Below are 24,797 nucleotides of genomic sequence, written 5' to 3'. Positions count from 1 at the left end.
CACATCACTGCATTTGACACATGTTACAGTGCACTGCTGGAAGGGGGAAGGAGCCCTGCCACCTCTTTTCCAGCACTACAGCTGGATGGCCAGCTGTGCAAATACATGATGTCCCAGATTTCCAGTGATGTCATGGATGCAGGGCCCATAATTTTCTTTGCAGGAAGAAAATTAAAGTTTAATGCTAATATTGATGCCAGCTACTGCAAAAGGCAGGAGACAAATGCAGATTATTTAGCCACTTCCTTCAAAGGCATGGAAGCTCAGCAGTATAGATTCAGGATTGTTTCTTTTCTTTGCATTTTTTTTCAATAATTTTTTTCTCAGACCCTGACAACTGTCATATTTGCACTTTGAGGGCCCAGAAGACAGAAAAGGCAGAGCTGGGGTGGGGATAAACATTTTGTACCCCAGCCCCTTTGCTGGGAACAGCACCCATGATATAGTTCCACAAAAACTATAGGTTAGTGACATTTCATAACCACCCTCAAGTTTGTTCCTGAATAATTGGATATTCTGTCTTTGAAAGAACATGTCCAGTGCTAGCAAATCCCAAGCATAAACATCTTGTATTTAGTGATTTAGGATGACAAAACTGAAATAACTTAAAACTTGAAATAGGGTATCTGTGGAAGTTATCTAACCAAAGTTGGCATCTAGGTTAGAAGGATAAAGTTTACTACTTCAGTGCTCCAGTTTTGAAAGAGAATATTAGGAAAATACAGAAATTGAATTCCTAGGTATCTTGTAAATTTCATACATCTTCCAATCAAGCTCCCTACTTCCTTTTTGAATGGCTCCGTGATATTTCTAATCTTTCAATTTTGAGTCCCTGTTTTTCATACTCTCCATCACTCAAAAGATCCTAGTTCTCATGGAGGGTTCACCCGCATTATTATTTTCTGGATCATGGGCACTAATGCTCACCAAAGACTTTCCTACATGGTGCCTCTTCAGAGCTTTGCAGTAACTTTTGGCTTCTGGGATGTAAAAAACCAACTCCTTTTACATGTTCCTGCTGTTTTAACTGACTGAGATGTGCTTTGGCAGAGGCTTCTTGGCCTCTCTTTGCACCCATGATGCCCCTACTTCCTTCTTGGTCTAACATAAGATGTAAATCATGACATTCCCATGTCTCCATATACTTTCACTGGTCATTCAGGCAGGATTCCCAAAGGTCTTCACCCAAGTGGTCAGGTCATGAAGCCAGCATTCAGACGCTGCTGTGGGGTTTGGAGCAACCTGCTCCACTGGAGGGTTTCCCTGCCCGTGGCAGAGGTTTGGAATTAAATATTCTTAAAGGTCACTTCCAAGCCAGATCACTCTGTAGTATGCCTTACTGCTTTTCCTAGCAATGTTGGCTGAGTTTATGAAGTTTATGGCAGCCCCTGGGCAGCGGAGCCCCAGAGGGAGACCACCAGGGCAAGGCCTGGACCCCAGTGTGATCATCATGCTGCATGGGCCTCTGCCCACAGGAACACTCCTACATCAGGGTGCTTGATTTAGGTGGCAAACAACCCTGCTTAAAGGTCAGAGTGAGTCTATTCTAAGTGCTCAGATCACTGCCAAGTTGCAGAAACCCACAGTGTTAGTATGGGAATGACTGACTTTCAGCCCAGTCTCCAAGTCTTGCTTTTCTCCCAATAGGCCAGGCTGAGTCAATACAGAGCTTTAATATGCTTACTGATACAGGCTCTTTTGTTCCAAATATTATCTCAATCAAGCGGAATTTAGTTCACTTATCTCCTCTGGTAGATATTGAATCCCCAGCTGACTCCACTGCTCAGCTATCCTGCACAAGGCCTTCAGAAGCTGGTGAAAGTTCCAGCAAGCTAAACAGGGCTGATTTGCTACCAACTGCAAACCCATTACTGCTTTTCTCAGGCAAATACAAGCTCAATAAAGGAAATTACAGACAGTACTTTCTTTGTTGAAAACAAGCATTCAGAAATGGCCATTTCAAGTGCAGGATACAGACAGCATAAAATCAGTTTCAAGTTACATTGCATCGCTGCTGGAAACACTCACACCCGTTTCCTTGCCTTGCAGGAGGAGATGATAAATGTGAAGTTGGCTAATATAAATCCATCCATTCAATGATGAGAGTAGAGAAACACTTTCTTCAAAATGACTCCTAAAATTACTGTAAAACTGTAAACACTGACAAGTGCATACTGGGACACTTCAGCCAAGAGCATGGAAACTTCCCTTAGCGGCCCAAGAAAGGAATATTTCCAGGACAGAAGAGTGCTTTGGCTGATAAATTCAGGTTTTTCTGACTCCAACAACATGGGACTGCTCAGCATCAGTTGTGGCAGTGACTGCAGGCCCTGTCAGGTCACGTTCTCATGAGGTGAATATGAAGAACTGAGTTGGTGCCTAATTTCTGTCCAGCAAGACTGTCCCTTGGAGGAAAAAAAATTAGGGTTGTGCCACTAGAATGATTAAGCAGGTGAAATAAGACAGAAGAGATAGTGAGGAATTGGGGAAAGAGAGAAGGAAAGCAAAACCCACAGGTTTCTGAGGGGATGTGCCAGAGGATGGGCCAGTCCCTTCTCAGTAATGCAGAGCAATGGAACGAGAGGAGCAAGGAGAAACAGAAGGAAGCTCCATCTGAACATGGGGAAGAATTTTGTTGCAGACATTTTTTATGAAAAATCCTTTCCTTGGGATTTTTTCTCCTAAGAAGCTGAGAGGCCTCAAGAACAAAATGTAAACAATGGTTTTCTGCTGCTGTGGAATGCAACAGGTGCATCTGTGATTGGTCTCGTGTGGTTGTTTCTAATTAATGGCCAATCACAGCCCAGTTGGCTTGGACAGAGAGTCCGAGCCACAAACCTTTGTTATCATTCTTTCCTATTCTATTCTTAGCTAGCCTTCTGATGAAATCCTTTCTTCTATTATTTTAGTATAGTTTTAATGTAATATATATAATAAAATAATGAATCAAGCCTTCTGAAACACGGAGTCAGATCCTCATCTCTTCCCTCAGCCTGAGACCCCTGTGAACACGGTCACAGAAGTTTGCTGTGCAGTGATCAAGGGCTGAAACAGAGACCAGAGAGGGTGTGGAGTCTCCCTCACGGGGATATTCCATGGACAAAATCCTGTACCCTGTGCTCTGGCATGACCCTGCTGGAACAAGGAGATGGAACCAGGGGACCCACTGTGGTGCCTCCCAGCCTGAGCCACTCTGGGATTCTGTGACTCATCTTGAGTATAAGCCCAAATCAACACCAGCTGCTTGGAAGCCGTGGCTCTCAGAGCTACCTTCAGATGCTTCTGTTTGGCAGGATGCATTTACCTCAGCAGCACTAATGGCTGTTTGCACTTGGCTGCACCTCCAGCTGGGAATTCACTGATTATCCTCAATATTCACTTCATGTTGATTCATGCAAAGCACCAATCACTCTGGCTTCTCCTGAAACACTTTGGAGTGTGTTTGTCTTGGAGCACCTGAAGAGTACCTTGACATTTATGCAAAATACTTGGAAGTTTTTAAGGGTCTGTGCTGACTGTTTTAGGTTGTGTTTGACAAAACAATGCTCTCTGCATGTGAACGCATCAGTTAAATACTTATGATGGCTGCAGTTTAATCGGGACCATCCTTTACCCACCACAAAGAACAGCCTTTTAAATTGCAGCCTGTTTGTTTTTAGTGAGCCACAATTTGTGCAATAATCTCTTGTCGTACACAAAATGAGTCAAATTCTCCTCTCATTCACTCTGAAGCAAATCCTGACTAACTCCATTGACTTGAGCACAATGGCTTTGGATTTGTACCTCAGAACTGTGAGCAGATTTGGGCCTCACACTCTATGAGAGATTGCCTGCTCTTTAAATGCTTCGTGGAAAGAAGCTTTTGAGTCTGGCATGGATGCCAAATTAATTATTCAAAGCAGAAGAGAGGGATTTTTTTTCACAAATATTTGGACTGGCTGCACACTGTTACACATTTTGCTATTCATAGTTTATACAAGGAATTGCAGAATTAATAGCATCTCGCATTTTGAGACTTTGTCACGGACATGAATAAGGAAGGTTTTCTTCTAAGCAAACTTAGTGCTGGTACTCACAAAGCTCTGATATATCATTTATCTCTTAAAATATAAATCCAAAGCTGAAAACTGTCCTGCCTGTTGTCACAGTCAGAGTAGTCACGGTTTGGAGTGTGTTTTACTTAATCAGCTATTGTAAAAATTAACATTTCATTCTCATGCAATGTAGGAAGCCAAACTCGATTCATCTGGTGCTCCAGCTACCACTTAAACGAGTATTTTTGCCTGAACACTACCAGGAAAAACCACCTTAGTTCTTTGCTGGAACAGTAAAGTAGAATTAGTGTAGCAATCAACATCTTTTTTATTCAAGCTTAAATTGTGTTGGAGGAAAACACTGTGCCTCAGGGGGGACAGACACTCACAACAGAAACCTGTTCCATTTCTTTCATTGTCTCTTGGAGGCAAGAAAGACCTGCCAGGACATGGGGTGCCTCTGAGTCACCACTATCGACAAGAACATTAGAAATTTCTGTCCAATGGGAGGTGTGCAGCACAGCCTGGGTAAAATATGAAATCGATTTTATCTGCAGCACTGAACAAAGTCTGCGGTAGAGCGACGTGCCTGCAGAATGCAGCTGGAAGTAATTCCCTGCTGTCTGTCATGTCTCTGATTAGGGGGATGGAGCATCTCTCCTATGAGGAAAGGCTGAAGGCACTGGGAGAGCTCAGCCTGGAGAAGAGAAGGGTCTGGGGTGGCTTTCTGGCAGCCTTCAATTACCTGAAGGCAGCTTATTAAAAATGTGGGGAGAGACAGTGGACAAGAGCCTGGATTGACAGGACACAGGGAATGGCTTCCACTGCCAGAGGGCAGGGATGGATGGGATATTGGGAATTAGGAATTGCTGGCTGGGAGGGTGGGCAGGCCCTGGCCCAGGGTGCCCAGAGCAGCTGTGGCTGCCCCTGGATCTCTGGCAGTGCCCCAGGCCATGCTGGATGGGGCTTGGAGCAGCCTGGGACAGTGGGAGCTGTCCCTGCACATGGCAGGGGGTGGCACTGGATGCGCTTAAAGATCCCTTCCAACCCAAACCATTCTGTGGCTTTATGCTCTATGCCACCAGCCTCTAACAAGATCCCACCCTCTTCTAGTCACCTAGACAGAGAAAAACCAAGACCAAGGAGAGACCTTCTCCTTGCTGCCAGCCCTGACCCCAATACCCAGGTAGGAGGAAGAGCAATTTCACCAAAGACTCTTTTATTGGCCACTCCTGCCCAGCATCCCTGGCCTGGAGGCATTGCAGGTGCTGGATGTTCCCTGACATGAGCAGGGCAAGACATTTCTCACAGCCTTTATTCCAGAGAACGGCTGAGCTGTTTTCACAGAGCAAAACACAGAGAAAAACACACCCACATCAACAGCCTTTCAAAACTGCCTGGCCTGAGGCGCTGAATCCAACAGGAATGTGTTCAGGAGGGAGCAGCTGGCAAAGCCACTGAGTCAACAGCTGGCAAAGCCACTGAGTCAACAGCTGGCAAAGCCACTGGGTGAGTCAACAGCTGGCAAAGCCACCAGCAGGTGAGGCCACCATGAGCAGGGACAGCCGTGCCACAGCAGGAACACTGGCTGCAAGCCCGAGGGGACGCTGCACCCTTGGCAGCTCTGGGGTGAGGAACCAGCTCATTTGGAGCTGATTTCTAGCTGTGTTTCATGTTCGTGCTTGGCCTAAGCAGGGAACAATGCCTGATAGAAGAACAGTGCCTGTGTAATAAATACAAGTTATGCATGTCACTGATATTTACATGAGCACTGTTAGATGTTGTTATGGGTTGGGTGTTGGGTGAGGTTTGGAGCAAACTGGTCTGGTGGTACTGGAATTATGTAGCCTCCAAGGTCCCTTCCAACCCAAACCATTCCAGGGTTCTATGATTCTAGGAATAAAGAGCAACTCCCCAACTTAAGTAGTCATGGCACAGAGTTTCTACTATTCAAATAGCACCATAAAAAGAAATATTAAAAAAAAATTAGTCTTTCTTCCTCCTACTTCTGCCTTCTTTACAAATATGTCTCAATTAACACTTACAGTTCAGAGTGAAATTCTGATTGAGATACTACTGCAATACAGATGTCTATAAAATGCAGACCTCCAAACTGATGCTGAAAAATACAACATTTCTGAACATCAGGCAACAAAGTACCAAAAAGACCTGGTTTCCAACAGTCACATTCAATTACAGAAACAATGCACAACTCCTCGGTGATATGTCTCCAGCGTGTCTTGCAGTGCACGTAAATCCATCAACCAAAGCCACAATTATTATTTTCAGTCTTTCTTTAGGTGTTGCCATTCAGGTATTTGTGTCACTGTGTTGCAAGGAAGAAAAACCGCCCTGACAATGCCTGGAGAAATAGCTGCACCCACAAGGCACTGGCAATAAATAAATAAATAAATAAATATTTCTTGGAGCAGCAATAGTCAGCCAAGAGGAGGCCTTAACCAGACAAAAACATGTTGTGAATCTGGAATTTACATCCTGATTGCAAGTTTGACATCTAAAACAAACCCTCAGTAAAACACCACATCCCTGCAGTGATCAGAGGCTCTTGACACCAAACCCACCATGACTCTTGGCTTTCCTGGGGCTCAGCCGGATAAACCACCTCACCTGAGGCTGTAGGATTGTCCCAGGCTGGATTAAAATACTGGTTTGCCCTGCTCCCCTCTCTGTGCTTAGCCACTTGTAGCTCAGTATTATTTTTTGCCCAGACTTTCCATCCTGATGGATGTAATTCTGCTGTTTTAATGGAACAGTATTCAGATATTAGTCCAAATTCCCAGGGACAGGATGATAAACAGCTTCACAAAGGGCCTAGAAGATGTATATTTAACAAAGTATAAATGGGAACAAAACTAATGATCCTTAAAATATAAATGTAGTCCTGAAACTTGGAATTTGATGTACTGCTAGAGGAACTGATGTACCTGTGAGCAAAAACATCTCCTCAGTTCTCCTTCTGCAGCCAGAGAATGAAAAACTACCCAGGCAAAGATTGGATGTTTTAAAGACAAAGGAATCTCAGCTGTTAAGGCAGGAAAGAGAAAAGGGAAGAGGGATACAACAGAAGAGGGAAAGGTAAAAACCCCAAATAGTCTTGAATTATTCTAATGTGATCAAGTATAGATAAGTGAATAGAAAACTGAATCCAGACTGGTGGGATACCTGGGCTGGGGTTAGATGATCCAGGACTGAGAATACTGATGTGCATTTAGCATCCATTCTCAGTGCCAGCTCGTTCAACTCCTCTCCAGGAACTCTCAGGTATTTTCTATTCAAGTCCAAACTCAAACACTCAATCTAAAAGGTACCCACAGGCAATCAAGGGTATGAAACTGAACTCCATAAAAGTGAGCTCAGCACTCCATTCAGAGCTGATTGTTTTGGGTGTGAGCAGAGCAGCAGTGCTGGGGAGCTGTGGCTGCTGCTCGTGGGTGTGGGTTTCACATCAGCTGCGCCGTGCCTTTGGCAGCCTGGCACCCACAGCTGCTCCTGGATGCTGTTTTTGGGGCTGCCAGCTGGACTGAGCCATCCCAAACGGATCATGTGTGCCTAACAAGAATGAATTCTGCATATGTTTGGGGTCCTGCCCTGGCAGAGGAGAGGTGGGGGAGCACAAGTGCTTGCTCCCCCCAGCTCTGTGCCTGCACTTGGCCAAACCCACACCTGCAAAGGAAAGGTGACATCTGCAAACCTCCAGATACCAGCAAGAGCTTGCTCCAAAAAGGTTTATTTGCATTCATCTGCTTTATGACACTGATTTTCCACACCAGTGACTAGTGACATCCCTGCTGCAAGTCGATGGCTCATTATGGGCTACGAAGAGCTGCTGTGATTCCTTTCAAAGCCCCTCTCCCAGCATTTTAATCACTCATTTCCAATTTGTAAGGCCCTGTTCCAGCATGACACCTCCAGGCAACTTCAGCTCTCCAGTGGGAATACACAGGTGTGTAGCAGGGGTGTCCAATAGTCAGGCACAAAGACTTTTTAGCACCAACATAAAAGTTATTTTTAAGTGCTCCTGAAACTAATCAACACTTCAGTATCACAACTAATTTAGTATTGGCTTGTTCTGTCACACAATAGTGAATTTCTGTGATAGTTGATAGAATCATAGAATGGCCTGGGTTGGAAATGACCTTAAAGACAGATGAGTCCCAAGCTCCCTGACAGGGGCAGGGTCACCTTTCACTAGACCAGGTTGCTCCAAGCCCCATCCAGGCTGCCCTTGTACATTGTCAGGGATGGGGGATCTTGTGTTTCACCCCCTCCACAGAGAAGAATTTCTTCCTAACATCTAACTCTAAACTGTTATTACAGGACATGAAATAACACAACGTGAATACACTGCTCTTTCAAGGTAAAAGAGACTTTTTAATTTCTGACTCCAACATTTATAGATTTCCAAAAGTGACACCTCTTCAATGACACTGGAGAAACCAACAGTCCATCAAATTTCTCTTCCTCCTCCATAAAAAAATGCAAAACAATAACTAATTTACATAAAATGTGTGAGAAAGTTTGTTACAAGAATGCAAACATCAGAAGGTTTAGAAAATTTTAAAAAATCAGGGTGACACTAAACCTACCCTCTCTCAGTATGAAGTCATTCCCTATTGTCCTGTCATTCCAGGCTCTTGCAAATAGTCCCTTTCCAGCTCTCTTGTAGGCTCCCTTCATTTACTTTAATTAGGAGGACCCAATTAAATAGTTCCAAAGTCCTCTCTATTCCGGGCATGTACTCACAAACACCTAACAAACATTAAAACTAATCTAAACTTTTCAAAATACGTATTTTCTGTGGTCATTCACAGCTGTGGGAGATGCTGGGGAGCAAGCAGATGAGATCCATAACTCCAGTGGGTGTTCAGAACCCCCTTCTCTCAGCAGCACAGTTTGCATCTCCCAATGGACGCGAGACATCAAATTGCCACTGGCACAAAGCTCTCCTCAGAATGTTTTATGCCTGAAACCCAAGCTCATTTTAGTGCCAAGGAGTAAAAATAATACCTGTCTTCCAAAGAGGAGTCCTTGTTCGTCCTGACTCAGAACATTAATCAAAGGCTCAGCTGGGGAAGATCCGTGGGTGCAGGGTGCACACAAGGTGATGCTGCAACTGACGATTGTCTGCAAAGGCATCACTGCAGCTCTGGGCAGGGACAGGGCTGGCCACAGCACTGCGCTTGCACTCCTCCACAGCTGCCAGACTGCATTAAACAGAACTTAGCAATAAACTCAGCACGTCCTGAATGCTTTTTCTGTGTAGCCCTTTTCAGGTTCACGAGTATGGTGTGATAAACATAACACAATAAATCCAATGGCGCACATCAAAGGAAGTGATGAGCAGCTTGCGTGTCTATTTACAAATCAACAAGGGCTGTCTCCCCCTTCCATCACCATTTGAGGCAACACGTTAACAAAAACATGCAATTTTTGAGTAGCTTTCTTCATGTTATGATTTTCATACTGCTAAGATCACTGAAGTCCAGCTTGACCCATTGTGAAGAAGGACAAAGCAGCAGAGAATCACAGAGCTCCTCAGGTTAGAAAAGGCCCCTAAGATCATTGAATCCAACCATTCCCTGCCACTGCCCAGCCCACCAGCAAGCAATGTCTCCAAGTTCCACATCCACATCATTTTTTGAACACTTCAAGGTGTTCACAATGGCGATTCCACCACTTACTGATAATACACGTAATAATATCCATAATATTTGTATCTGAAACTTGTTAAGAAAAAAAAAGAGGAGTGAAAAGAAAAATGGAGTGATTTACCATCATGAGGACCTCCAAAAAATGGATTGGTATTCTCTGAAGTGATATAAAAAAGGAACCTTGAATTTCTCCTGAGCCATCAGCATTTTGCTGTGACACAGGACAGGAAGGAGCTTTGCACCATCTGTCACACCCTGTGCATGTCTGGGCCTGGGCTCACCAAAGTGGCAGCTACTGATTCAGCCAGAGGGAAAACACATTTAATGGCATGAAACCATGCTTGGAAAGAGAAACATTTTCTTTCTTCCTAGCAGCACTGAGATATCCATGACTTTGGCAGGAGTCACCCAAAAAACAGATAGAGACATTTCGTCCCCTCCTTCAAAATTCTATGGCCACAAACGTGAGTGGGAGGAGAAATAATCATGCCAGTCTCACTCTTCCCTATCACAGACAAGACCTGAGATATCAAGAGAAAGGTATGGGGGAAAAAAAAGGAGGTAAATTCCTCCAAAGAGTTGTCTCTGAAAGAGTGAACCTCAGGCATCTGTTACCTGTAAAAGCTTTAATGGTGGTTTGGGCAGCCTGGGAGCTGTGTGAACACTCTCTGGATACCAACAGCCATTGATTCCTCTGATTAAATGTTTCTTACACAAAACATTTGCAGTGTTATTGGCAGTCAAGACTGTTGGACGGTTTGGGTTGGAAGGGACCTTAAAGCTCATCCAGTGTCACAGACACATGTTATGAAAAATCCTTTCCTTAGGATTTTTCCTCCTGAGAAGCTGAGAGGCCTCAAGAACAAAATGTAAACAGTGGTTATCTGCTGCTGTGGAATGCAACAGGTGCATCTGTGATTGGTCTCATGTGGTTGTTTCTAAATAATGGCCAATCACAGTCAGCTGGCTTGGACTCTCTGTCCCAGACACAATCTTCTGTTATCATTCTTTTTCTATTCTTTGCTAGCCTTCTGATGAAATCCTTTCTTCTATTCTTTTAGTATAGTTTTAGTACAATATATATAATAAAATAATAAATCAAGACTTCTGAAACATGGAGTCAGATCCTCATCTCTTCCCTCAGCCTGAGACCCCTGTGATCACTGTCACAGTCCTGTCCCACCCCTGCCATGGGCAGGTACACCTTCCACTGTCCCAGGTTGCTCCAAGCCCCATCCAGCCTGGCCTTGGACACTTCCAGGAATGGGGCAGCCACAGCTGCTCTGGAAAACCAGTGCCAGGGCCTCAGCACCCTCACAAGGAGTAATTTCTGCTTTATGTTCCATCAAACCTACTCTGTAAGTTTAAAGCCATTCCCCCCATCATGTGACTGCAGCACTTGGTAAAAAAGCCTCTCTACAGCTTTCCTTAAAGTCCCCTGCAAACATTGAAAAGCCACAATAAAGTCTCCCTGTAGCTTCCTTACTCTGCTGTAGAAGTAACTTTGCAAACACTTATTAATAAATAACCAATCTCATTAACACCATGATCACAGGAATGGACAACAGCTGCAATTTAGTTAAAAATACCTGCTATCTCTGCTTTAATTTTCTCAGATACACTATCACCCAGTCACTTGATATCTTTTGTTTCCCTGTCCCCAGGAGCTGGATTTGCCTTGTTCTTCAGTCATCGATTGAACTTGATGGGGGGATCCCTTCTCTTGTTTGCTTATACAATAAGATAAAGAGGATGTCAGATGACACAGGCACCATTAACTCCCTGCTTATAAAACATTTATAACATCTCTCTTTTCTTTTTTACAGCAAAAGGAATCACAGCTTGCAGACTGAAATATATCTCTGCTGAATATTCACCAGCACCAAGGGCAGCTGACATCCCCAAAGCTTCTGGGAGGCTTTTGCAGAGGTCACACAATTCTCCAGAGCCTGGCCAGCCACAGCCATTTCACTCAGTGGCCCTTGGGGAGAAAAGGGGCAGAAGCCTCCAAATAAGTCACACAAAAAAAATCTGCTTTTTGAATTCAAAATAGTAAGAATAGCAGTATGATGCACAGTAAAGGGAATAGCTGAAATCCTGTCCAGCCTAGACTTGAACACTTCCAGGGATGGGGCGGCCACAGCTTCTCTGGGCACCCTGTGCCAGGGCCTCCCCACCCTCAGAGCTGAGAATTTCTTCCCAATATCTGATATCAGAAGAGCACAGAGAAATTATATAATTATAATTATATTATATAAATTATATAGAATTTATATATAATATAATATATAATTTATATAATAAAATATAAATTATTGTTTATAATTTAATTGTAATTATAATTACAATATATTATAATTACATTGTAATTATAATATATTGTAATTATATAATATTGTAATTATAATTACAATATATTAATAAATAATTATATATAATACATAATGAATATTATAAATTTATAGTATAATTATAATTTATAATTTATAATTTAAATTATAAATTTATACATAAACAACATAAATTATATAATTATATTACATAATTATAATTATATTATATAAATTATATTTAAATAGTGCTCACCTATATAAAAAAATGTAATATGAGGTGGGACAGCCTCCCTACCCCTCTGGGGCCACCACAAATGAAGCAGGTTTTGTGCATGGGCTAAATACAGTGTATCTGTGAGGTACTCACTTCTCAGAAGACTGGAACAACTTTTTTCCTCTTTTCAGAGGAATGGGACAACTTTTCTTGTCCCAGCCATTCGTCACCACGATAGAAACCCCCAAGTGCGGTGGAGCTAGACCCACCCCAGGAGTGTGGAGTGCTTTCCCACTGCTCAGGCACGCCCAGCTCTCTCCCAGCACATGTTGTGACTCTCGTGGACTGGTGGGGAGCCAGCAGTGATGGAGGTGAAGTGTCCTGCCCCAGGCACGCCCGGATCCAGGTGCTGGTTCCTGGTACCACCCCTCAGCATCCACAACCACTTTGCTGCCCACGTCCCTGACGAGGAGATAACCTCACTGTGCTTGGGAGCATCCTCCTATCATCCTCCTATCTATATTCTTTGTATCATAAAGCTACACCATGGTGTTCTGAAACTGAGTGAATCACCTGAAGCCTTAAGTAGCAGAATCACAGAATCTTTCAGGCTGGAAAAGCCCTCCAAGACCATTGAATCCAACCATACCCTAGCATAGCTAATGCCACTGCTGACCCATGTCCCCAGATTGCACATTCACATGGCTTTTAAATCCTTCCAGGGATTGGTGACTGCACCACTGCCCTTGGCACTCTTCATGAGCCTTTCCATGAGGGGATTTTTTACTTGTGTCCAATCCAAACCTCCTCTGATGCCCCTTTGGGCACAGCTCACCATGCATTGAACCAAAGTACAGTCTGCTTGTGAAATAAGTGGTCTGCTTATTGCAACAACACTGTATTGAGGTTTAGAGGCTAATATTGATGTTTCCCCAGCTGATTTTGTTGCTTTAAAACAGCCAGAGGTCTGGTGTGCTGGACCTCCTGCTTCTACATCAATCCTAAGTGTTCCACCCCTCTGGTTGCTGAAATCCCCAGCACGCTCCTGCTGCTTCTGCTTGATCAGGACCACGCACCTCTGCCACGGATCCTGCTTGCACAGGGGGAGCCTGCTGATTGCAGCTCCTGCACAGCCCCACAATGCAAATATTAATTAGGAGAATGTAATTACAGCAGTGCCACACGCACGGCAAAGCGGCTCCGTAAACAGAAAAGCTCACACGGACACAACCTGTCACTGACACCTCAAACAATTAACAATACATTTAACAAAAATATGACCCATGTAGGAATAACTAGTGCCTGCACCCCAGGAAGGACCCCAACAAGGGCCAACAGTGCCTGCTGAAGAGGGGAGATGGGGAAAGTTTAAGCTGACCTTTTTTTTTGTTGTATTCATCTTCCGTGGCATTGGAGGAGTCCGAATGATAGTCCCGAAGCTCCTGTTCATACATCTCCAAAAAATTATCATCTATCTTTCCTTTCTTGGACTTGTCACCCTTCTTCTTCTTCTTGTCTTTGCCTTTTTTGCCTTTTTTCTTCTTTTTCTTTTTGCGCTCGTAGTCATCTTCCTCCTCACTGCTATACTCTCTTCTCTTGGATTTTTTCTTCTTCTTTTTCTTCACCTCCCCATCAATCTCTGAATCCCCAGACTTTGATTCCTTCTTGCTTTTTTTCTCCTGGCTTTCATCTTCCCCATCTTCCTCAGCTACCTCTTTCACTGCCTCCCCTTCCTCTTCCTCCTCCTCTTCCTCCTCTTCTGTTTTGTTCTTTTCAGTCTTTTCTTTCATGTCATTGTTTTGCGCCCCAACCCTTTTCTCAGCGCTCTGGGCTTGCCTTAATCTCCTGCCACCTTTCCAGCTGCCAAAGTCCTTCTGTTACCCTCTCCCTGCCTGGGGCTGGGCTGCCCTTCTTTCCCAATGTCCTTCCTCCCCACCGGCTCGGTGCAGATGTGTCCCAGAGTCCCTTCCTATCCCCCCTCTCCTTCTGCCTCTTCCTGCCTTCCTTCACCTCCCCGACTGAGGCCCCTTCCTCTCTCCTCTGCCTCTCCCTGTCTTTGGGGTTTCTCTCCTTTTCCTTACTATTATTTATTCATTGGTGTGTGCTGAGAACTTTCTCCTCTTTTTTCAGAGCTGCCTCAGCCTCTCCTCAGGGTCAGTTGACAATCTGGGTCTAGGGTATCAGGACATGCCAATCAAGGCTGTAACTCCCTGGAAAATTGGTCAGGTGAGGGCACGTGGTCAAGCCGCTTCTTGTCCTTCATATGCCAGCCCAGGGCAGGGGAAAACAAAGATATTTCTCCTCCTCATGGCATGTAGCAGCTTCAGAAACCTCATGAAAAATTACTTAGCGTGGCCCAGCCATGTGGTTATGAGACAGATGGGCAGGTGAAAAAGGAGACCCACCAAGCAACCATATCTCACTGGACTGTATTTCCTCTCCATTATTCATGGTGTCAGGATCACCTTACTGATAACAGTGGTCTCAACTTTACATGGATTTTTTTTTTTCTTTTGACCAGTGACCAGTAAAGACAAACACCCCCAGGACCTCTGCATGGAGATGTCATGGCAGTAACAATTTACTCCTCCACCCAACTCCTCCAACCCATTATCGTGCTCCAGAACCTCCAAACAGTGATAATAAATAAATAAATTGCGCTGTATACACAGACAGCTGCCTGTGTTGGCCAACCAAATGGAAGCAAAACTTAGATTAATAACTCAGCACAAGCACAAGTGTGCCCACCTGACTGCTTCCAGGGGCAAATATTGAGGAGAGATAGAAGAGAGAGAGGGAAAATGAGTGATGTAACAGCACAGGACTGCAGCATAAACTGTGCCCAACACCCCACTTGTGCCCTGGGTTCCAGCAGGCTCTCATGGCAGATAAGGGAAGGACAAACACCATGAGATTGGATCAATCTCAGTTGCAGTCAGGAGCTGATGATTTAAAGTCTGACAGAATGAGAACAGAAAAGGGGAAAAATAATATCTTCTTTTTTCTTCAAAGGTGCTGTTATGGGCTTTATCAGAGAAAATTAAGTTTAATAAAAAAACCTGTGGTTTGGAAAAAAACATACAGAATTTCTCCAGTGGAGATGAAGTGCACATAAAGCAGGCAGGGCAGTCAGCCTGGCTTTAAATCCCATTAATGGAAGAGCTGGGTTTATGGCAGGGTTGTAGGATGATGATGATGATGCAGAACCTCCAGCACCACCCACTCTGTCTGTGGGATAACTCTGCCCACAGCTTCCTCAAGTGATAAATTAAATGTGATTTCCTTGATGGTGCGCTGCCCAGGTTAATGATGCATGCCAGTAAGTCAGAGGTTTCATCCACGATGGGTCTTTCATGTACATGATTTAAAACATTTTAACTTTCATGTACATGATAAAACTGGGGGCTTCCATGGCCCAGCTGGAAGGAGAGGATGGCAGGAGCACAAGGAACAGATGTTTTGATGTGCAGCCCACACAGGGTGGCAGTGGCTGGGAATAAAAGGGTGGAGAGCACCAGGCCCAGAGGCTGCAGGGTTGCTGTGGGTCAGTCCCTCCCTCCTTAGCAGTTGTTTGGCACCAATCTCCAAGAATTTCATGTGGATAATATTTTAGAAAGCAACTGTATTTTAATGGTCCCTGTTTGCTGAGTGAAATCCTTTTCTATTAAGGATCATAAAGTGGATTATTCAGGGAGAGCTTCCAAGTTAAAGCACAGGTTCGAGATCACACATGAGAATGGCTTTTCCAGGCTCTTAAAACCACAAAGGAAATAAAATTATCACTGTTGTCCCTTATGATACAGCTCCAACTTGCCAAACTCCCAGGATGTCAGCACCACAGGAGCTGCCTGAAATACCCTGATTATTTCCAGGTCCTTATTTTCTGGGAAGCAGCAGAAAGGCAGATCTCTGCATGTCAGTTCTGAGAGCAGGCATGGAACAATTGTCCCAGCAGGCACCAAGGGCACTCTGCTCCAAAGGCACCATTGAGGCACGTGGATGGTACCAGTCCCAAGGATCCCAGGGATCCTGCAGGGATATTTGATGATGCAGCACATTTTCCCAGACAGATGCTCTGCAGCTCAGTGCATTTCTGGCTGTTGCCTTTCCCCTCTCAGGGAAAGCCACCAGCACACAGCAGAAATTGCAGGTGTAAATATTGCAGCTGAAATCTGGGAGATGGATTTAGGCATTGGATGTGGAGAAGCCAGCCCTCTCCAGCAAGAAAAAAATTAAAAAAAAAAATCCACAGCACAGAATAAAAACATGCCTTCAGAAAAATAAAATGCATGGAGAAGCAAGGCTCATATCTTTGTTATGTTATCTTTGTTATGTTTTAGGTAAAAACTTCACCACATCGAGTCCCTGGGACCTGCTGCTCTGAACAGCTCCAGCTCAATGCAGCAAAATGTTGAGAGCTGAGTGTCACAGAATGGTTTGTAAGGGACTTTTAAACTCATCCAGTTCCACCCCCTGCCATGGGCAGGGACACCTTTCACTATCCCAGGGTGCTCCAAGCCCCATCCAGCCTGGCCTTGGACACTGCCAGGGATCCAGGGGCAGCCACAGCTGCTCTGGTAAACCTGTGCCAATGTTAAACCAACCTCACCAAGAAAGAAAAAAACATTACTTTGACAGCAGAGCTGTTGGAATAGGAGAAATGCCTTTTTCTTCACCTGTACTGAGAGATTTAGATTTAGGATGCTTGTGGCACATCTGGAAGCAGCCTCAGGCTGGTGCAGCCCCAAAGAGGGACAAAACACAGCTACTTTGCAGAAATGTTGCAATTAATGCCTCCTGTGTCATGAGGAATGATCTGAGGCACTGAAGGCACCCTGGAGCAGCAGGACAGCTGTGCCAGGGAGAACCATCCCTCTGAGATAACTCCAGCCTCACACTTCACCTTGTCCTGGCGCAGCAGAGCAGGAGTTTAGGTGCAAGCCAGAGATGAATCCCCTCTATCAAACAGGCTGAAATGATGGGGGAGAAGAGACATTTACCATGTCTTGATCCAGCTTTGCTCCACACTCCTCCTTTGTCTGTCATTTCATTTTAATTAAAAAGAAAAGTGCCGAGAACGCTCCACCTCGCCTTTGTACTTTTTGTGAATAACAGCTGGGAGAGGAACAATAGGATTTATTGGTGCATAAAGAACTACCAGAAAAGCAAGCAAGCTATCGGTGAGAACCATTAGTTACAACTGTCAACAGTATTTATATGGGTTTATACTTAAACTCCACATTCTGCAAGAGATTCTCCCAAATCCTCCCTCCCAAAATGACTCAGGCCAGAGCCCAGAAGAGCACCATGTTCCAGGGAGACTTCTTCTATTATAACAGATTTGGTAGGGTAAAAGAAGTCAAATTCTGTCTTTTTGAGATCCTGACTCACCTGTAAACTTTTTCCCCTAAAGTGTGGAAACCTGTCCAGTGCTAAACCTGGAATTACCCATTATTAGGCAATTATATGACTAATAACAAAAATTACCACCTAAATATTAGGCAATGCATCAACACACCTTTTCTTTAGCTCATTCTCTTCCCTGTCACTCCTGTTTTGCACTGATTACGATAAAATCCAGATGCCTGTACCCACGTGCCATGCAACACAGCTGACACATCCCAAAGAAACCTTAGAAACATTTGTCCCACCCTCCTTCCCAAGGCAGATGCAGGGAATCCTCCTGTTTCACAAGTTGTTTTTCAGTACATGCTGCTCTGCAGTTATGGTTAAGGAAGATTGTTTTCTCATTTTTCTTGCACAGTCTGGGAGGGAAATTTAAATAAAGAAATAAACTAGTTGATAAATAGAACAAAAACTAAACAAACAAATAAATAAACAAACAAGTGAATAAAAATAAATAAATAAAGTCAGTGTGTGCCTGCCGGGTCTATGTTTTAAGTGCTCTCTTGGTGACCAGCACAGCCCATGGAGATGAAGGCAAAGAAAGTGGGTGCAAGGGGCAGACAGCAAGGCTTAGGTCAAGCACAGGCAAAGCACTTTCCCAGATGTTTTATGAACCAGCTGTTTTAATTTGCTGCCCCTATGCAAACCCATGGTGGGTTCAGGTTGAGGTGTAATGTGAATAAAAAGAGCAACTTTGACCTCCAGTTATGAGAGCTTTGGGTGAGTTTGGAGCACTCAATGCTCTGCCCAGGGCATCTGAAATACCAGGCAAACAGCTTCAGAATATTTTATTTTCCTGTGCATATTCTTGGCATTAAAGCAGGCTCTACCCCCATCTCTGGATAGTTTCTTGGAAGTGCTCCCTGCAGCCCAGCACATCACACACTTATTGTAGATGTACTCACAGAGCCCCCGCTCCTCAGGAAAATGAATTTGTTTACCACCATATAAACAAATAGCAAAAGATTTCTTTAGCTGAGACGTTTCATTTCTCTGCCATGCAGGTGAGTGGTGCAGGAGGTTCCCCCAGGCTGGGCAGAGGAGATGTTGTGGGAGCTGCTGCCTGGTGTTGCAGCGCAGTCATGGCAGGTTTAATCAAATCCCAGTGCCTCCCTTCAGCTTGGCTTTTTTTTTTTTTTTTTTTTTTTTTCCACTCCACCTGGCTACTCACCACTTTTTCTTAATTTTTTAAAAAATTTATTTATTTTTGTTTTTTAATTAAATAACAAAACCCTCAGGGGGATCCCCTCTGTGGGATGCAGGGGTGCAGAGAGAGGCAGTTCGGGGACGCAGGGGTAGAGAGACACCTCGGGCAGGCTGGAAGGGTTTTAGAATATCCCTGGGGTTTGGTGTGAGCTCGCTGCTTCCAAGCACATGGGCATATCGGCCTCTGCTGGTAGAACGGGGTTTTGCCGAGAGAAATGTCTCCTGGCAAAACGCAGCGAGGAGTTGAGCATCCCATGGAGAGCAGCAGCAGCCCCGGGAAGCGCAGCATCCATCCGCAGGGAAATGCTGAAATCCAAGGAATCCTCAAAAGCCTCCAGCCAGCAGCTCCCACAGCCACCTCCAGCTCAGGATGAGGGAAACTACATCACTCAAGGTTGTAAGAAAAAGCCTTGAAAACGGCAAAAGGGCATGAAGGCTCTTAACAGATTCTGCGCGGAAAAAACACCCCCAAAAACTGTATATGTGCATCCTGTATCTTTCAAGAACAGGTGATTGAAGTTAGGATCTTAAATCCACCTCACCACAGGTGTTTGTTGGACTTCACAGCACAGAACTGTCCCAGGCACCAGAACAACCCCTGGAGCTCAACTGCACCTCCCATGACTCAGGCAGTGTTACCTGTCCAGCTCCAGGGCCACAGCAGCTGCAGGAGACCCGAGCTCAATGCAGCCTCCATAAACTGAAAAAGGGCAGGTTTAGGCTGGATTTAGATTGGGAATTGGAGAGAAATTCCTTACTGTGGCTGCCCCATCCCTGGAAGTGTCCCAGACCAGGTTGGATGGAGCTTGGAGCAACCTGGGATAGTGGGAAGTGTCCCTGACTTCCAGCTGGATGGGATCAGCTTTAAGGTCCCTCCCAGCCCAAACTATTCTATGATTTTATGATTTTGCACAGGTCTTCTCTCTGATGAGACTTCCCATAGAAACAAGGAGTATGATGCCCTCATCTGCTTTTCTCTGGAGCTGCTGTGCCTTCAGTTTGAAGGCTTCTTCCAAAAATGCAGGATCTGCTCCTGATGCCCACAGCTGACATCCAAGTTATGCGTGCAATAATTCACTAATTTTTATTCAAAATCTTAAATTATTTTAGAATTATTTTTATTTTTAGACTTATTTTTATTTTAGAATTATTTTTTCCACAAGTCTGGAAAAAAGCATTTTAATGCAGTTAGTGTGAAACTGAACACTTAAAAGAACAAGTCGGATGAAAGAGGTGTTGTTTTGTTTGTTGTTGTTGTTGTTTTAAATCCATTTAATTCACGAGATTTAAGCACTGCTAAGAATTCATTAACAACAATTAAAACCAGATTGAACTGTGATTGTGATTAAAAACTCGAGTGTACATGTACTCAGCAAACACAAGCTCAAAAAAATATCTCTATTTGAAACTTTCTGCTTAAACAGAGGGGCCTTGAAGCTGAGAAGTCAAACTCTGTCACCAAAGGAGTGTGCAACAGGGCATTGGGAAGAATGTGATCCAAACCCTCTTCTAGGGAGTTTAACAACATGAGAAAATGGTAATGGGGTTTATTATATTTTCAACTGCTTCTTCAACTGCCCTTTAGCAAGGTGATAAGAAAGTAAGTGATAAGATGATCAGGAATTTCAAGTGTACACATGTAAAACTCCAGTGCAGGAGGGACAAAACTATCAGCTAAACAGCTTAAAGGACATTATTTCTATTTAAACCAGCTGTGCAGGAAGCTCTATCTAAAGCATTAGCTGCAATTATTGGTGTTGCACCTGGCTTCCTACTGAAGAGACTTTTTACTTAAAGACTAGCAGCCCAACATGCTGATTCCAAGAGAATAGGAGACTGAGCCCCAAGACTGCAATCCATCTTTTCCGTCTCATCATAATATAGGTTATCCCAGCCACCAAACATGGGAAGAGTTATTCTGAGCACCTCCTGTACCAAGTCCTTGAGCATCCCACCCAGGAGCCTCCATTGTCTTGCTCAGGGTTATTTTAAGTTTCCCCAGGAAGGATCAGCCTACTTCCTTGCCTGCTACAACCTTCTGATGTGGCTGTTCTGCCAGAAGACTACAAATTCCAGCGTTTCCTGAGAAGACTGTGACTCATCTCAGCTTTAGGTGTTTCAAAGGATGATGTTCTTTCCCAGCAAAGAGGAACACCGCAGGTCACAACGAGAGGCAGCAGCAGAAGTGCCAGGGATGCCAGGAGCAAAGCAGCTGCCTCCAGGCACTGCAGCAGGGGTGAAGAACCCTGAGACCTCTGTTTTGTGAGGTATTGACCACGCTGAGATTTCAAGCATCAATTGAGCCACTGGGACTGATCAATGCTGAAGCTCCGAGCAGGTTAAGCAATCACAGGGACTCTGCTTCTCTCCCAGGGACATCCAGCACATCCCTGCTGCCTGAATTTGGGGGGTGGCTGCTCCTCCCTGCAGAGTCCTGGGCCCCTCTGCCTGCTCCTGCACAGCCCTAGGAACCAGCTGCAGCTCCAGGTCCTGCTCAACTCCTCCCTTGCCCAGGCACTGGGACAGCTCCAAAGGGGAATTTGCACCCTTATAAATTCATTCCTTACCACCCTGTCTAAACTGATGTCTGTGGGGGAGGCCAGGCACCATCCCAGCCCAACATTCCCCAGCTTCTCCCTTCTCACTCCAGTGCTGTTTTGGGCACTGCATCCATCCCGGCACCCACTGCCCCAGCCCTGATCTTCCTCCTCCTCAGTTCAGGTCATTTTGCTCCATCTAGAAGAACATTCAAAGCCACCCCTGAACTCCAAGCTGTTTGCTTTTCACACCTCTGCCCAGCTTAGGCCAACAGCCCCATATCCATCCATATGCAGGGCTGCCACTTCCACTGGGGAGAGGAAATTTGAAGGGGGAAAAAAGGGAGAGAGGGCTCCAGGCCCACACTTTCCTGGTAATTCCAACCGACGGACCAGGCTGCATTTCCATCCTTCTTCTCACTACATCATGATCAGCACATCTTTGCTGCACTGATCTACCCCCTGCAGAGTTAATAATTCTTTTCATTAACCTGCATGCTCTTGGGATTAGATCTTCCAGCAAAAAACCTGACTATAAACCAAGTTATGAGCCAAAGGGTGTGTTTAGGGAGCACCCATGTGGGCAGGGCTCCGGCAAACTGACCGACCTGCTCCCACCTCAGCACTCTGCTCATAGGCAGGCCAGGAAAGAGATTCTCCCTTGGATTAAGAATAAATACACCTCCTCCTTTGAAAAGCATATTAATTAATGGCATTCATTAGGGAGGTAGCCAGGAAACCAGGTAATTTAATTTCTCGAGTACACAACGTCAGGAAAGATAATGGGCCCAATGCCAGTGCTGCCAACAAGGTGAAACCTCTTTCATTTATTATCTGAGAGGTGGGGAAGTCAAGCATGAACGTCAGAGTGTCACTGGAGAAACCAGATACACTAAGCAAGTACTAAATTATCCAAATGAGTCCATTATATCTATTGCTGCCATGCACTGCCTGAAGGAGATGGGAAAGCTCTCCCAGCAGAGCAGGGATGCCATGGGCCAGTGCGCTCCTGCACGTGAGAAGCTTTGCTGGGCTGGGGGACCACACAGATAGACAAAAATCGTGGAAGAGAAAAACCTACCAGGCAGCAGAAAAACCTACCAGGAAATCGTGAGCATGCCCTCACACAAATAGTGCATCCAGTTCTGTGGAACCTCAGCATGGGAGTGACATGAATTTACTGGAGCGTATCCAGAGGATGACACCAAAAAGCCCCAAGGGCTGGAGTACCTCTGTTCTGGAGACAGACAGCTGGGGTGATCATGCTGGAGAAGAGAAGGTTCCGGAAGAGCTCTGGTTTCTTCAAACATCTCATAGAACTTAAAAACCAACCAACCCAACAGAAAGTAGCCTAGCCCAAAAGCTTTTCCACCATTTGAAAAGATAATTTTGGGCTTGAGGTGGGTGGAGATAGTGGATTTATGACAGCCACTTGTCCAAGCTGATTTAGCAAAGCTGGGACAGAAATATGAGCAAATGAGTCCCATTTCCCCATCCTTTCCCTGGTACAAGTGTTGACCTTTTTCACCTTGGGCTGTGACAGCCTTTCCTTTCCAGGGACCCAGCACCAGTCAGGGGAAGCAAGACTGCCTCAAAGCAAGCAAGTACAGGGCAGCTCCCCTTCCTTTTCCATCCCTAAAGAAATGCAAATGTATTTTTTCCCTCCTCTGAATGATAAGCCACCTCAGTACATTAATTTCCCTAATCACCATCATTGCAGTGCACTACTAAGTTCTCCTAATTCATAAAAAGCACTGTACTCCAACACTAAATCTGACCTGGGGAATTTATTCTTTCCTTTAGGACAAGTTTGAAATTACTTTTGGATATACCTAAACCCTTTAAGATTGGAATTCAAGCAATTTCACTGAAACCATGTTTGATTTCTCTATCCAGAAACAGAAACCCTATCCTGCACATATCTCCAAGGGAAAGTGTTCCTGTTATCCGAAATGGCATTAAGATTTAATACAAACAACACAGTAATTTAGCCTTTTAAAATTCAATAATGGCTCCTCTGATTTGACACACAGTGAAGTTGATTGCAGAACTACTATTAACTTCAACAATTTGGCTGCGAGCTTCCTGACAAATTCGAAATTACATCCAAATCACACAACATCATTTATTATGATGTAAGCTATTATACATTAAATTAAAATCAAAGCTTGCAGATGTTTCTACAGCTCTGTTTACTTAAAAGTTACACAACTAAAGAACACCATTTAATTTTTTTTAAATTTTAAACCTATGCACTGTCTTCTGAATCCAAGTACATTGAATATTTAATGCAAACATGGAACCGCAGAGCCATTGAGCTTGGAAAAGCCTCCAAGATCATTGAGTACAGCCATTAAACTGTGTGATCCCAATGAGAATTTATTGCTGCCAAGTGAAGCCATGGCCACTGTTGCCATTTGACAGCAGGAATAAGTGCTTTCAGAGTTCAGACCCATAATTGATGTAATGGCAGTAAATATACAGACCCTGATGAGTATCCTCCAACTTCAATGGAGTTAAACTTTTAAGAGATTTCAGAGAATCCTGGAATGGTTTGGGTTGGGAGGAACCTTAAAGCTCACCCGTCTTGTGTGGGAAAGGACACATTTCACTATCCCAGGTTCCTCCAAGCCCTGTCCAACCTGACCTTGGACATTGGCAGGGATGGGGCAGCCACAGCTTTTGTGCAAAAACTTCTCCAATTCCTCTATCAAATCCATGTGTTGGAGACCAGAGGACCACCAATGATTAAAGCCTGTGGTCCCCAGTGTGCTGTTCAGTCCACAGAAATTTGCAGAAAATATCCCAATCCTGCAAGTTATCCTTGTCCTGCTCACTTAAAGAGAAAGATCTAATTCAACAACCCCAGAAGGGCTCAAGCACTCAGGTCTTCAGATGCTGCCAAATTACCTCTGAAACTTGTATTGATTTCATCCTCAAAATTTGCCAAAACATTGCTCAGCCTCCCTGGCTGCCCCTGACCCTCCTCTCCTGTGGGATGGAGCAGCTGCATGGACAGAAATTTCCTGGCAGCAGTGCCCAGACACATCTGTGGTCTACACCTTAAATACTTCCCTGGTGCAAATGTTGCCTTAGATTTGAAAACATTCGTTAACAGCATAGCCCCAGCCAGAGAAGCCTCTCTTCTGGGATAATAGGGGAAAAATTTCCTTTATTTGTAATTTCATGGTCAGCCTGCAGTGGCATTAGTGTTCCCAGCTGGAAATGGGTCCCTGCTGTGCTGAGCAGTGCAGAAACCACACTGAGAGGGAAAGCCCTCATCCTAAAGGATCTGTGCAGGCAGGAGGGACACAGGACTGTAGGAGCAATGGGAGGTGGGATGGTGGGGATGGACAGAGACAAGAGATCTCTGCAGCCAGGTCAGGAACTTGGGG

At 44.6% G+C, this 24,797-nt stretch overlaps 1 protein-coding gene across 1 annotated transcript in view; it reads right to left on the bottom strand.

Moving 5' to 3' along the window:
- Window positions 1-13,707, bottom strand: part of LOXHD1 (lipoxygenase homology PLAT domains 1) — a 152,005-nt gene extending 138,298 nt beyond the window's left edge. Inside the window, exon 1 of the mRNA XM_063180704.1 lies at window positions 13,632-13,707. Coding sequence (XP_063036774.1) covers window positions 13,632-13,707 — 76 coding nt within the window. The remainder of the gene's footprint in view (window positions 1-13,631) is intronic.
- Window positions 13,708-24,797: the final 11,090 nt, after the last annotated feature.

The sequence above is a fragment of the Melospiza melodia genome, chromosome Z (genome assembly GCF_035770615.1).
Source record: "Melospiza melodia melodia isolate bMelMel2 chromosome Z, bMelMel2.pri, whole genome shotgun sequence".
Classification (NCBI taxonomy): domain Eukaryota; kingdom Metazoa; phylum Chordata; class Aves; order Passeriformes; family Passerellidae; genus Melospiza; species Melospiza melodia.
The sequence above is the reverse complement of the archived record's forward strand: the minus strand, read 5'-3'. Positions and strand labels throughout refer to the sequence as shown.